Here is a 15,209-nt window from a genome sequence, read left to right on the forward strand (position 1 = left end):
CTAGGCGGACCAATCGCGCGCTAGGAGGAACCCCGCCCTTTAAAGAACGCACAAAGCCGCACCGGGCAGCACAACACAAGGTGAACGAGGAGCTAGCGAGGTGCCTGCGTCGCGAGTGATCTGCACGTTGTGATTTCCCATCTGCCGTGCCCTCCAGGTAAGCCGCGTCTTGGATGTGCGTCGGCTGCCGCGAGGCGCCGGGCTCCTTCGCCACGATCGCGGCCTACAGTGGGCCCCAGCAGCGGCGGTTACATCTCACGTTTACGCGCTATTAGACGCAGACTGACCAGCTACGTAGTTCCAGGCCTAGGTGAGCTGTCATCGCGGTGGGAGGCGACTCTTTGAAAACCGGATTTTCAGGAAGTGTGACTATCCACTCGCGTCGAGTGAAACGGAGGCCTGCCTTTTCGTAGCGTGCGCCGCGGCAGAGCTTGTTGGCGCACGGCGTTGTGTCCGTCCGGTTCGGAGATCGTCGGCGTTGCTCGTTGTTCGCTCGAGAGGTGCGATCGCGTTGGGAGAAGAGGACGAAAAGCTGCGCTGCACGTGCTTGATTCGATCTGGCTGGCGCCCGCTCACTTGCGCGTCTTCACTGGGACGATCGGAGCCGACCATGGATGCTGCCCTGTCGAAACTGGCGAAAAAGGACGTCCCCTACGCGAAAATGATTCCCGTGCAGAAAGACAGCGACAAGAGCGAGTTTGTGGAAGCACAGGACGAGAGGTGGGTGACCCCTCGAAAATGGCCCCGCTGGTCTCGCGGAGGCCCGACTCCGACTGGCCTGCGGCTACGCCTAGCTTCGCCGGCTGGCGTGCGCACCCGTCCCCGCCGCCGCGATTTCCCTTTGTTCGTGCGTCGTCATAAGCCGAGGACGCACCCAGGCTGATCGGAAACCTTCCACTTGTTAGCGAAAATTCTTTATTTGGCGAATTCGGTCGTGTGGCGTCGGGCGCACTTAAATGCGGTGCGTTGGGTTGTATTGATCTCGGGCCGGCTCGGCCGCTCAGATGGTTGAACTCGGAAATCGCGGGTGGGACGGCATATCAAATTTTTCTCATATAGCGTTATGGAAAATCGCAAATTTCACTGCGGCAGGGACGATGCCGTAGCAGGCCTGGCCGTTTCAAGTGGCGTACGTGTTCGTCGTCACCGGCACCTTGAATTTCTCGATCATTGAGGTCAGCGATAGGAAAGCACTCATCGCACCTAACACGAGCCAGGGGTTCAGATAATGGCAGGTAATGGCATGATTGTTACGCCACATTTCAGCACAGAGCATGCTTTAGCTGACGAAGGCATGTTTCGTGCTGAAATGTACAAGTGCGATCTGCCTGCAAGCTTGCTTTTATGGTCGTCTGTTAGAATGCTATCTAAGGCTGTGTTTGGTTGTGTAATCGGCCGTCGCGCAAGCCTGCACTTATGTGGGTCAGCCTCCGTTTTTTCTTGTTCTTTACCATGCTGCCCCTCTCCCCGTTAGCAGTCGCCCTTGGAAAACCTGCCCACTGCCTGTCGAGTAGTCGAGGTATTTAATTCAGATGGCTGCGGCTTTTCCCCCCTCACAAATTTGAAACGTCTCCTCAGGTCGGTCGCTTAGGGTCCTGCTAGCAATGCTTAACGAAGTTTGTTGATGGAAACACTAGCTGTTTACGCTAATTCAGGTGTGGTACGCCGCAGTATAGGGGCCATGATTAATTTGATCCTCCCCGTGGTTGTGCCGTAAACGCGCATTGTACAGAGTTTGACTTGAACGAACTTACAGGACCCAGAAAAAAGTTCGTTTAAGTGAAGCATCTGTAACGAGCTGAAGCTGCTTTTTATGAAATTCCATGTCCTTTTTAATTAAAAAACAGTGCAAAGGACGAAGATGACGCAAGAGACAACACGTGCATCTCATTGTTTTCGTCCTTTGCTCGGTTTTTAAAATGATGAGTGACCGACTCGCCTCAGCTGCTCTCTAGGTACTTATATGAAACGCCTGAAGTATCTGATTTTATGCATGATCGCATTGCTAACTTCCTAGGATAAATCGTATAAAAAAACCTGTTGCATTGAATGCTTAGTTCTTACGTGCATAGTTTGTGCATAAATCACAACATTTAGCATTTTAAATTAACATATGTTCTCTGTGAGGCAATGCACTCATTGTGGTAAAGCTCATAACGATCCAGACTGAATTATTAGTGCAACATGATGTTTTTATTGTGAATGAATCAAGCTAGGGGTGTCATTGAACTCCTTGTTAAAAATAGAGTAAAAAATGAAATGCGATCAGTGTTCAAAATATTAGCCTGACTGCATGAGCTCGTATCTCTAGTATACCTTTTAAAGTTTTTATGGGGGCAGCACTTTCCAGCTGCAGTTATGTATGATGGAATGTGCACTAAAAGCTCCAATTCAGAGCCAGCCATTGTACTCCTCAGCCAACTGACTGTCCACCGCTGATTACACTGATTCCACGTGCCAGAAATGTGTATAGTGCTGGGTCAGCCAGGAAATACTGTTGAATCATAGCAAATGCATGTGAAGCTGAAACATGGCTCATGCCAGAACGTGTTTAACCAAGATGGGGCTCAACAGCATTTTGGCAGCCATCCAACAGAAGTTCTTTAAGCCATGGGCTTTACTGTATCTGTGCCCTTGTGTTTTCCGGTTTTCGCACATGAAATTATGGCTGCAGCAGTGAGAAATCGAGTGTCTAATCACTTCTACAGCAGCAAAGCTCCTTAGCCTAAGAAATACTAAAAAACAAACAGCGATAAAGAGAAGTTGGCATTTCATGCATCTTGGTGTTTTTTTTAATTGTAGTGTGTGGAGAAATTTGTTCTAAACTGTTGCAATAGCATGCCTTAGATACAAATAGCATCCTTCGATCGACAGTTCTAAGTAGAGTATCGGCAGTCTGGTAATTAAAATTTAATTTAGGGCCTAAACGAATTATTTGTTTGTGCAAAAGTCTCATTTAGTCTAGTTTGACTAATTGAAAGTTTGCTGACACTACTTAATTTGTTCATCTGTGATAAGGAAAACATCTGCTGTAATGAGAACCCCCGTAGATGTTCTCGCTCATGTGTACTGATATTTGACAATCTAGGCATTTTCCCATTTACTCTGGGCAAACTGCACTTCATATCAGACAAGTTGAATATGGCAATGGGGTTGGCTGTGAATGAGGTAATCGTTTGTGCAAGAACATATAAATAAAAGGCAGTGATGCAACACTCGATGTAAAGTGACTTCATACACTGTGCATTGTGCACTGGCATTATAGGTAGGTATATATCGTGCATTGTTTGCTCAAAGCATCCGTTCAGCCTAATGCCCTCGAATCATTGAATATGTCACTTTCTTTAATTGTAGGTTTTAGATATCTTGAACTCCTGTGCACGTATGTAGATGGAGTAACAGGAAAAAATGTAATTCCAAAAAAATATTAGCTATCCTCAGGGCATTTGTGATGCAAATACTAATTTGGTAAGGAAAATTATGGTTACTCAGTGGATAAAAATTTCTTGCCTAGCTTGCCTCCTTTATTCAGAAGTGTGTTATATGGAGGCATGCAATGAAAAAGGACTTCAGCGTCTTTGTAAAGTTATCTTCATGCATCGTTTCAAGGAAGTGCGTGGTGCTATCTGTTGTGCAAGCTGCGACTAGTTTAGCATTGGCGAATACACTGAGTGTAATTGAAAAACTCTTACTGTAGATTTGCTTTTTAAAACATTCTTTTTGTTTCCAGGGTAGTTTTATTTAACGTACTATCAACTTTGCTTTTTCAGCACAGTGATACAAATGGTAATACAGCTGTAGTAAAGACTGTGTAGCACTGTTTTCAAATGTGCGAAAATATTAGTCAAAAGTTAGACATGACCTACAGAACTATTCACTGTGTGAGCCAGTATTCCAAAATTGCAACTTTGGGCAATAAAAGCTTAGTTTCTTAACTTGAGGTCTGCATTGCTTTTGAAAACAGGCCCGATGTGCAGTTTATAATTTACATATTTATTTCTGCTTAAACCACTGCACTGAAAAAGTGCAACTTTGGTGCAAAAAAAGGAATTGTCAAAATGCCACTACCAAATAACAAAGAAGTGATCAATAAACAAGACTGACCTTGCAAAGTCAGAAAAATCAGAAGGAAACAAGGATGTGCCAAAAGAGAGGCTCTTGGCATTTAAATGAAGAATGTTGAAAATTCATGCAACACAATCCCATTACGCAATGCTTTTTGTACTTCTAAAGTTTTGTCCATAAGGCTTTAACTTCTCAGGAGTTTGTCCTAAAATCAGCAGGCATAAGGTGCCTGCAAGTTAAAGGTTTTGTTTGTTGAATAAAAATATTTGAGTTAGCTCAAATTTTAATTTTATGATGTATTTCTGTAACACAAGGCTTAAATTTACATATTTGGGGTGCTTATTTAAGAACATTGTAGTTAGAAATCTGTTCATATACTGCTAAATAATCTCCAGTCTATACACGTTTGCTTATTTGCTCGAATGTACTTCTTGTTTTGTATTGTAGCACCAAGGTAATATTGGCGTGGGTAATTTTTGCCCTCTAAGGGCTCGAACATCTTATTTGGAGGTGGCATGTTGTGAATACTTGTTTTTCCAGAGAGTTTTGTCTTGTGAGGTTGTTTATAAACTTCAGTAATTTAGTTTATGCTCTCGCCGACCTTCCTTTTCCTCCCCCTAGAGTAACTTCTCGTGACACCATAGCATGCATAAAAATGCCAGTTAAACGAAGTGGTAGTTATGCATGAAAGCTGTTTTTTTTTTTCCAATGCCTGTGGCATATTGTAAAAAGGAGTGAGGTGCAGGAACACTAGGAAGCAGGCAGTTCATTGCTACGTTGCTCATTTAATGATGTCGTTTAAATTTGTGCTGTTTGAAATACCAGAATAAATTCTTTTTAATGGCATGTTGTTGAGAGCTTGTGCCTTGCACCTTTGATATTGGCTGTAATGTTCTGCAGCTGGGAGCTACAAACTTTGTTTTTCCAGCCTAAGCATGCGAACGATGTCTTGCGTTCAGCGTACACCCCATTTGTTTGTGCACGCAGCGCTGTCTGTTCAGTGCTCCTAGCAGGGTTAGCTTTCATGCGGCCGGCAGTAAACATGTCTCAGCTGCTGTGTGAGGCAGTTGGCGACGCAGCTGTGGGAGCGGTCTCTGCTTCTCTGCTCTTGGAGGGCTCCTTTCACTTCTTCCTGCAGTGACAAACAGGTCGAGGGAAATTGGCATAAAAGGCCGAGTTCTCCTGTTTGCTGGGCCTTGCATATAAATATCTCCTTGTGCGCTCTTTTTTTTTTTTTGGACTTCAGAAATAGCAGTCTTTTAAGGTCTTTTTATTTGGGTCTGCTTTATTAAGACATAGTAGTGATTGCTGCAGCTTGCGTCTGAGTTCTTCTGTGAATGTTTTTTGTTAAAGCTGTGTGGGGATCACTTTGATCATCATAGTACAGCACATCACACCTTTGTGTAGCCCCTTTGGTAATTTCATGCTGGAAAGCATTTTGTAGGAGGTCCGCAGGAAAGACAGGGTTGTTTCCCTTCTAGCTGTGTGAAAACGGGCACAGAACTGAATCTCCCTCTCTCCCCATATTTAATTGATCCACCAGTACTCCTAAATTCTTTGTGCCTTGGCCACTGTGTGTTCATGTGGAACCTCTTGGTGATCGCTTTGCACCTGCAGCTACAGCCAATTTTTTGCAAAATAGCTTGCAGTCTCATTCCTGTGCCCTCGTGTTGTTTACCTTGTTTTGCATCTGTTCTTTGACCGTTCTAGTGTAGCTATTAGGCTTAAGCTTGTTGATTAGTCGCCCATGATCTAGACAGTTTGTTTCTGATGTTTACAACCACTTATGGTGAACAACTGTCTCTGACCTGTCGCTGAAAAGTGAAAGTGAGCTGTGCCTAAGGTTGTGCCTCTCAGGTAAATTTGAAAAAAATTTCTTCCTGGACGCTCTACTCCCTGTTTCTGCCGTCAACAAGATCACATTTTAAAATAGAGTGGGGGGGCAAAGCTGTTTGTGTTGCATTCGGGGGGTGTAGCAACACCCGAGAGGAAAGGTTGCTAGTCTATTAAAAGACTGGTGACGTGTGGCAAGGTTTTTCTCTATTATTGGGTTTGATATTTTCTTTCTTTTTTTTTTTTTTTCTGAAAGTGGGTCATGCAGATCAGCAGGCTTTGCGAGTTCAGTCCATATCATTTTTCCCCCACTTTGTGAATTGAGGTTGAAAACTAAAATCGAATGTGGTAAAGACACTGAGATTGATTTCTCAGGTTAGAAGCCACATGTCTGGTTGGGTCTTTCAGCAATTTTTTTAAAATCTGAGGAGATTGGTGCAGCTTTACATCCAATTCCGGAATTGCCTCACTGGGGAACTAACTTTTTGCCAACATTTTTTACCCTGTTGCATATTTTACTAGGCAGTGTTGGCAGAGCTTTTTTAAGTAGGAGAAACTGGATATGACTCAGTATGGAGAGTGATATATGAGGCTGGGTTCACCAAGTACTTGAAAAATGTTTACTTGCCACATGTACTGCATTATCCCTACATAGTTTGTTGCAAAGAACAGATTGCTTTTTAAGTTGCAGCTTTGGTAGTTAAGCTTAACCTTCCTCAACTTCAATTAATGAAATTTTGTATTTAATCACTTCTTATTAAGGTAGTTTAGCCTTCGAAGAAATTTTTTTATCAGCAGTAATTGGTCAGTGAGTTGTTTCCAAATAATTGATAGCGTGTTTGCTCTGGCTCATTCATGTTAGAAATAAATGGGCGTGTTTCCAGGTTAGCTGTAATATATGGTGCTTAGGTAGTTGCCTCTTGTGTAAAAAGTAACCATACTTACTTGGACTGCCTTGGTGTACGAGATATTTCCTTGACCGAATAAAAATTACTGCACCCTGAAATTCCTGGCAATTGGAGCAATAGACATAAAAAAAAATATTTTATGCTCTCAGAAAATATTTTCAGGAGCTTTTAGAATTCAAGATTTCCAGCTTGATCGCGCAAAGAAATGCAGTTAATGTCTGCTTCAGTGTCATTCATATGAACGGAAGCCCATATTCTCAAAGCAGTTTTGTTGCCTACGAGCGTTGGTTACAAAAAGCTTTGTAAATTCTACTCCAGAATTATGGCCTTATGCCTTCCAGTCCCTGCAAATATTAAGGCGGTCTCTTTGTATCACTTTAGACTTCGTCTTCCGGGATACGTTTTCCCCTTGTAACCAGCATTCAACTCGTTCAGGTGCCAAGGGATTCAGTAACTGAGCTAGCCTAAACTGACTTTGTATTTTTCTGTGTACCTAATTGTAAAAGCAGTATGTACTTTCGATGACAGTGGGCTTTTTGAATGCTTTTATATCGGAACGTTTCAAAAAAATTTAATCTTTTGAGCCTGAAGCAATCTTTCATCATTTTTTTTACACTGCAGCAAAAGTGTGGCACATACAGGGCTAAAGGGCAATTTTTTTATGTCTTTTTGTTTTTTAATGTGTACCTGTGACAATCTGAAAATCTGTGCCTATAAAGAACTATAAGAAGTTCTTGACAGCTCTCTGTAACATTTATAAAAAAACTGCAAAATGTGCACATTCAAATCGCCATGCAAGCGCTCTTTGCACTATCCTTTTTCCTTTGACACTCTTGTGGTTTCTATTTGGGAGGGCGGGGGAGGGGTATTTGTTTTCCCCATCTACTTGTGCTGCATGTGGTTTGATGAGACCAGCAAGATGTGAAGGGGTGACCCTGAATTGTAGGTACATACTTTGAGAAACTGTCAAATTTTGTTCAAGCCACACCAAAACAAAGACGGGCGTTTTGGTGTGGCTGTGCATGAGTTGCACTACAGTGTTCATTGTGGTTTTAGGGTGCCTGAACCGTTGTAGCTGCCCGAATTTCATTCGGGTCTCTGTGAAGTGTGGAGAGGGGGGCAGAATCAGTAAATAGTTTGTGTTCCAAGGCAGGTTGAGTGCCTGGCAATGGAAGACTTCTTCGGAGTGCAGCCTCCCAGCCATCTTCCACTGAGCTCTGTGTTTTGCATCTGCAGGGGAATGCCTACGGACACCATGGACGACATCGAGCTTAAGAATGTCGAGCTGCAGTACCCCCTGATGAGGTCTCTCTCGAGGAGCGATTCCTACACTCAGGTCAGTTTTCCGTTCATTCTGCGCTGTACTTATCACGTGTGCATTGGGGATCAGAGGTCCTAAACCCGATTCTCTTTTGGTCACACCAGGAGGATCGCATTGAGACGGATTTCGGGACCATGGTTGTTGCAGTCCAGGGAGACCGCAACAAGCCAGCCATTTTTACCTACCATGATATTGGGCTGAATCGTGAGTACCTTTAATTTCAGTGACTAAACTTTACCACTCACCAATGCTTAACAAATTGATAGGCTTCTGCAGAATGCCTGTATATACAAATTGTCTCTTTTATTACAGGCTTTGTGTACATGCTGTTTTTCCAGAAAGTGTACCTTGATTTTAAGGTGTATCCCATAAAATTGGGGATTATTTGTAATGGCAGTGTGAAAATACTGGGGACAGATGGGATCGACGATCAGAAACAGCAAAGGCAGATGCTGGGAAACCGTGCATGCCTTTGTCAGTTGTTCCTTTCCTTTTTGCCCTCTTGTTTTTGTACCATTATTTTCTAACATGGGGAATTTCGCGCTGACTGGAGCAGTTTTCTGGGAATGCCAGGCACAGTAACGTCTGTTTAATTAATCTATGGAAGCCTATGTTGGTTGCCGTGTGGTGGACAGGGGCCTTTACACAAACGAACGTTTTCACCAACAGTTTACATTTTAATAGCTGGTCTTCTGAATTCCTGGGTGAATGGTAATATTGCCCCCTCTTGAGTTGTAGGTGGTGAGTTATAGCAGAGGATCTCTTGACTAAGGTTTTCCTTTTTACAAAAAGCCTTGCGCCACCAAAATGTATAGCATTAACAGGTATTTTTACCTCGGGCAATTCGGTTTGTCTCTTTGTGCAGTTTCCTGTGACGGGATAAGTGGGATAGTTGTCAGAAGTCGGCTGTTGGGATATAAGAACTTGTTCTTGTACGTGAACCCGTCTGCGTCAAGATTAAACGTTGCCAGAGATTAGACATGAGCCTGGCTTCTTGTTAGGCATTAATGCATTCTTTGAGCACTTCTGTGCATTGATAAGGCACAAGTTGTCCAGAATTTTGTGCTTTGCTGTTGCCGGCATTTAAATTTTTTTTTTTTTTACTTTTGCAAAAACTTCACCTGCTCTGATTCCCTCTTTAATTTGTTACAAACGAGTGAGGTGATGGTTATGGAAACTTTATTTACTTGTTTTCTAAGCACCTCTATGGGTGGATGATGCTAATGTGTGTGTGTGTGTTCTTATTTTTATCTGTTCAAAGATGTTTCCAACTTCCAAGCCTTCTTCAACTACACTGACGTTCGGGACATGATGCAGAACTTCTGCATCTACCATGTTAATGCGCCTGGCCAAGAGGAAGGAGCCGCACCTCTCCCTGAAGGGTGTGGTCATCTTGATCTTTGTAGTAATACATATCTAGGATCCTTTGCTGTGCAATTATTGCCATGGTGCTGAGAGAACACGCAACTAGAGGCAAATAAGCGCTCCCACAAGCACGGGCCATGATGTGGCCATGCAGAAGTGCCATAGCATTTTCACTGGTTACTTTTTTTTTTTTTTTGCCTCTTGAAGTAATGTTCAACGAGATTCTTGTGCCATTTGCCCCAAACCATAATCTAGTGATGGCAAATTTTGTAGCATTTTGTAATTTTTGTTCCTTTCTTGTATATAATGCTTGCATGGGTGGTTCAGAGACAGCATAGTGCTCCACTCTGCTTAGCTACAGTCCTGTAACTACTGAAAAAACGTGGAAATCTGGTTGGGAATGGCAATTATCAAACACATTTTACTTTCAGGTATGGCTACCCCTCTATGGAGACCCTTGCCGACATGCTGCTGCTGGTGATGAAATTCTACAAGTACGTTTCTTTCCTGTGCAATCATTGTTCTTATTAGAGGCAGGTTCACCTTAACACGTGAAAACTCCAAATGGAATGAAGACCGGATCCCTATATTCGTCTGTATGGGCCAGTGTGTGTCTCCAATCTTAGATTTGCAAGGACCTCTTGGCTGCAGAAAGGGACCAAGCCCATTAAAAATGCCTGAGCCCCCTATCAAAGTGGCTCGCTCTGCCTTAATGCTGGGCATGAGGTCGTGGATTCTGTTCCTGGCCGCTGTTTTTTTTGGGACCAAAACTGAAAACTCCCGTGTGTCTACCGCGGTTCTCTACACATTAAAGATAATCATGGCCTAGGCTTAGCCTCGTAGTGCAAAACTGCTGTTGGGATTTGTGCTCACTTTGCCTGCAGAGTTAAGCGCACCTTAATGTTTTCTTGTGTTTGCAGGATCAAGCACTTCATTGGATTCGGTGTGGGAGCTGGCGCTTACATCCTGGCAAAGTTTGCTGTAAGCTCTCTGTTTGTTCTATAACTTCTGCTATAACTAGGGTCGGGAATGTGAGCACAATAAAAAAAACCTAAAGCAGGAAGTAGGTAGGCAGCTGATATCTTGGGAGCCATAAGCAAGTCTGTTGTCTGAAAATGACAAGCTCCTGCAGGTGTGATGAGGGTGATAAAGGGTGATAGGGGAGCTGTACAAAGCAGTAATTCTCTAACGGAAGGTAACAGACCCGTTGGGTTTTGCCCGAGGCATTTCAGTAGCCTATGGAAACACTCTGTCCCAATTCTTTTTCTTTTACTTTGGCAATTTGCACTGGTGAAGCAAAAGGTTGGCTTTGCAGCAGGTACATATAAATCAGAGGTGCAGGCAATTTTGAGTAGTGCAAGAGGACACATGTTTACCACTTCATGATTGCTTCCCCCAGCCGAAGGAAATCTTCATGCCTGAAGACCGTCAACCTCGGCCTTCTTTGGTAGCTTCAGTTGATCTTGTGGTGGATGTAGGCACAAGAAATATGGGAACGTTTATTTGTGTGTTTGTTGGGCTTTCAACCGTCTGCTTAACTTTCCTGCCCACGGGAAAAGGCAATGATTTTGGGTAGTCAAGCAAGCAATTTTTTCCCAGAATGCAACATATAAGTGTATGGTATCAAATTGTAGAAGAGTAAATTTCCTTTCCAGTAGTAATTGTTTCAAACACGAATTTTTGTTTTGAAAGAAAAAGAAAAAAGCTGTACAGAAAAGTTTTGGGACAAACACACACACAAAATAGCAAAAATGTCGGTGTTGCTCCACAAAGAAAAAGCACACAAACAATCTGAGATATACATTTTTTACGTATAATATCAGTGCAAAAACTCCCGCAAATATCAAACGCCTAACTGTAAAATGTCTTGGCTTTCAAAAAAAATGTTAGCTCAAGTAATTTTCGTGCCACTGCGCAAAGCATAGGTTGGCCACGCATGCATCACAGAAAACATTGGTTTGCTGCTTCACTCTTTTTCGTTCGTTGCACAATTTACAGTTTTGGTACTTTTTCATTATCTGGGGCTTGTGTTGAACAAGGGTTTCAGGCTCTGGGCCAGTTTGGCACAATGTCACTTCTGGTGCTGAAATCCTATAACGAAAAGTTATCCTCTAATGTTATCCGGAAAGTCACTTGTAGAGTTATCCAAATCACTAAAAATGCGGCGTTTCCGCAGCGCCGTACCGTGCAGTGTCGATACTATTTCTGTATCACCTGAGCGCCGTCACATGGCACCTCCGGTGCTTTAAATGCTGCGCGCAGAAAAGCAAAGCAAAGAGGATGTAAGTGTCTCTACTACTCAGTAGATGGCGCCAGCTCTCAGAGCTAACTCGGGAAGCACCAAATTTGAATGGGAAAATGTCAAAATTTGATCTTGAAAGCGCCTATAGTGTACTATCGATTTAAATAGGCGTGGGCAGGAAAGTGTTACAAGAATTTTTTTCCTGTTACGGTTATTTGTACTTAATCTTGCTATACAGTGCTTTATCACTTTATACATGCTGTTGCATTATACCGGTAATTTCATTTTGTATTCCTGGCTGGCCACATACTGGGCCGAACATGGAATTTGCCAAACATTTGCCCATTCATTAGCGCCTGTTTGTGCTATGTGCAAGCGTGCATTTTAACCATTGCAGCTGGACCGCCCGGAGCTGGTTGATGCCTTATTCTTGATCAACTGCACGGCTACTAAGTCGAGCTGGACGGAGTGGGGCTACCAGAAACTGAACGCCATGCATTTGCGGAGCTCTGGCATGACTGCTTCCACATTGGACTACCTCATGTGGCACCATTTTGGCAAGGTTAGCTATCTTTGGTACTGTGCTATGCAGTAGGCGCACTTCACAGGCAGCAAAAACTTGGCACGTTGCTAAAGCATTTTCTGTGGCATCATTTAAGGCGTTATAATGATCTTGCGCGACTGCTGGAGTAAACAGCTTTGTTGAAATGCTATTCGATGTTCTGATGGCAGTTATAAGTGATGTCTTGGAAGAATTTAGAATTGCTCTTCACTTGGTTTCGAAACGAAAAGCCTACCCTGAAAAAATTGATGACTTAAACGTTAACATGGTTCAGTACATTACAAGTGTACCGTATCAGATCTTGCCAACTTTGTTTCCTTCAGCTTGCACAGTTTTGGTACACCTGTAAAAATTTCTATTTTTTTTTTAAAGAACCCGACTTGTGGGGCTTGTTCATGTAGCATTTTTCTACATAGCATTTTTTAGCAAATTGTAGCATTTTTCCTTACAACAACAGTTAGTCTTCTTTCAGTCATATGGTATAAGTTACTGCCAACCAGGCTGTTCCTTCCCCTCACACCACAGAATTTGTGGCTGAAATGGCTGTGGTTTTGTATGCTTTTGAAAGTTTTTCTGAGAAGTCTGACACTGCAGCACACTGAATGCTGTATTCACTCCCATTCCTCTGTCAAAAAGCACCTTTGAGCATCTACAATGCATGCAGTACTACCAGTCTTGAAACGGCCTCCCGCAGTTATACACCCAAGACTATTTTTTAAAAAGTCAGGGGCAGCAGTATATTCATTGTTGCAAGTTCTTCTGCTTGCAAGTCATGTTTTTTTTAATTGTTTCTTGTAATCGACCCAGTTCTAACTTAGAAGGCAGTGTATGGAGTAGTAAAATCAATCATGTTTTCTAGCTGAATTTTAGTGTTTTTAATCTTTGACGCATTGGTGAACCTGTTTTGATTTTTTATACAATCTTATTCAAGGAGGTTATGTCTTTGACACTTCTCTGCAAGTTTTCCTTTATTGTACAGGAAAATGTGGCCCCCTTTTATGGTATGACATTTTAAGTAAAGTTTTTTGTAAACATCAGTTGATTGATGCTTTTATTTTATTTTGGACTGTGACAGCTGCTCTTTACCGCTGTTTGTAATACTAGTCCTTTGTTTTCTGCCTGTATAGTGCTATGTGTGTGGCGTATGCAAAGGCCACAGGTTACTACTGCTTTACCGTGGAAGCAGTGCTCCTCTTGGAGGCTTTGTGAATGTTGTTGCACAGTTATTTTTTTCTCTTGGCGCTACCATACACTGAGGCTGTGGCTTGTTGCAGCTTAACGAGGAGAGGAACCATGACTTGGTGCAAGTGTTCCGCCAGTACTTCAACAAGACTATCAATGCCCAGAACCTGGGATTCTTCATTGATGCATTCATCAAGTGAGTGCAAGCACGCTGTGCTTGATCACTGCTGATCAGGATTTTCACGTTTCGACTATTGATGCTTTTTCGCGACGCCAGTTTGGCTGGTCTTCCCGCTGCAGCACCTCTTATTTTTACTGGGGTGTCATTGTGTGTGCTAGACGTGTCAGAAGGTGGTTAATTTTGGCCCCAAAACACCTGAGCTGAGGCAACATCTGGACCATGAGGGGGAGTTGTGGTTCTTGGCTAATTTGAAGCCTCTTTGGTTTCTTTTTTTTATGTGCACTAAAATCTCTTGTACATGGCTGTTATTGTACGTATTGTGCTTCCGCCAGAATGAATATAGCTGCCATGATAAAGTCGTGGCTTTGTGCTCAACATCCGAGTGCTATGAGCACTGAGTCAGTCATCAGTGCCTCATTGAATTCTTGTTTGGAGGCTGAAAATGTGGCCTTTAGACAACTGTGCTTGGAAGTCTTGCGCATTTTTTTGTTATTTAGCTCGTTGCTCGGGGGCAAAGAATGGATTCTGGCAGCCGCAAGGCAGGAGTAGTTGGAGGTCTATGGGAGAGGCCTCCGTCATGCAGTGCACATAGATAGGCTGACAATGACGACAATGTTTGATGGGACCCTGAAATGAACCTGTTGAGTTCTTGTTTGTGGCTGCATTGTGTAGTTCAAGTCATGTAATCCTTTATTACACTATTCAATGAAAGTTTGGACCCTTAGTTTACGTGTAAAGCTTAAAGGAGAAAACGCCATGCATGATTCGTGGCCGCCTCTTGAACTACCGCAATTAAATCACACTGGTTAGCACTGTGGTTCTATGCTATGCCTGTCTTCAAAATTTTGATGTTTTTGGCTTTTTGTGTGTTTAACGCCAATTTGTAAATGCCACCCCGCAAGCTTGCCAGCGTGTTGTCACAGCTGACATCGCCAATTTATTAAGGAGGGTAGTGCGAGGGAAACTGTTCGTTTGAACGCATTTTTCTTGTTTCAAAATGCCTGTAAACCGAGTGAACAAATTTGTAACATTAAACACAGCTTCTGGATTTCAACCTTATATAAAGAGTGTTTATACTCACTTTCGAGCCCTTTTAAATAAGGTTGGGTTACTGAGCATAGGGCTGGTCAGAGGCTCAAAGCTTGGGCCAACTGCATAATATTAGCGACACATCTATCCATCCATTCATGAGACCTTTATGCAAACATGCAATTTCAGAGATTGGGATTGATGATTTTGTAACTGTTGCAGGCGGTCTGACCTGAACATCACCCGTGAAATGGACCCCGTGAAGAAGAAGATGGTGAAGAACTTCAAGTAAGCATGAATTGTTTGCAGGCTGTAATTATGTTTGTGCACTTTATTGATTGATGACACAAGGTCAGTTGTGTAACCTTTTGCGATGATCAGAATTTTCTTTGTTGTAAACGCACTTTTAAGTGCAGAGCACTTTAGGCGCTCGCCTTGTCGTCCTAGCCCGCTCGCTCAACCCAAGTATATAGAGCACCAAGGCGGCGTCCCGGGGTAACGCTGTTGTTTGAAAGCCAAGC

The 15,209-nt window shown here is 43.0% G+C and overlaps 1 protein-coding gene across 3 annotated transcripts in view; it reads left to right on the forward strand.

Annotated features, from left to right (window-relative positions):
• Positions 1-15,209, forward strand: part of Mesk2 (misexpression suppressor of KSR 2) — a 25,203-nt gene continuing 9,994 nt past the window's right edge. For 2 of the 3 annotated variants that reach the window (XM_077686483.1, XM_077686485.1), the window contains exons 1-9: positions 439-720; positions 8,043-8,142; positions 8,232-8,331; positions 9,389-9,509; positions 9,924-9,986; positions 10,413-10,473; positions 12,132-12,296; positions 13,571-13,674; positions 14,911-14,976. In XM_077686483.1, coding sequence (XP_077542609.1) covers positions 611-720; positions 8,043-8,142; positions 8,232-8,331; positions 9,389-9,509; positions 9,924-9,986; positions 10,413-10,473; positions 12,132-12,296; positions 13,571-13,674; positions 14,911-14,976 — 890 coding nt within the window. In that variant the 5' untranslated portion in view covers positions 439-610. Of the gene's footprint in view, positions 158-438; positions 721-8,042; positions 8,143-8,231; positions 8,332-9,388; positions 9,510-9,923; positions 9,987-10,412; positions 10,474-12,131; positions 12,297-13,570; positions 13,675-14,910; positions 14,977-15,209 lie in introns of those variants that run through there. The other variant, XM_077686484.1, reaches the window with a different exon arrangement.

The sequence above is a fragment of the Haemaphysalis longicornis genome, unplaced genomic scaffold, assembly GCF_048455015.1.
Source record: "Haemaphysalis longicornis isolate Haplotype H1 unplaced genomic scaffold, Haemaphysalis longicornis Haplotype H1 scaffold_1, whole genome shotgun sequence".
NCBI lineage: Eukaryota > Metazoa > Arthropoda > Arachnida > Ixodida > Ixodidae > Haemaphysalis > Haemaphysalis longicornis.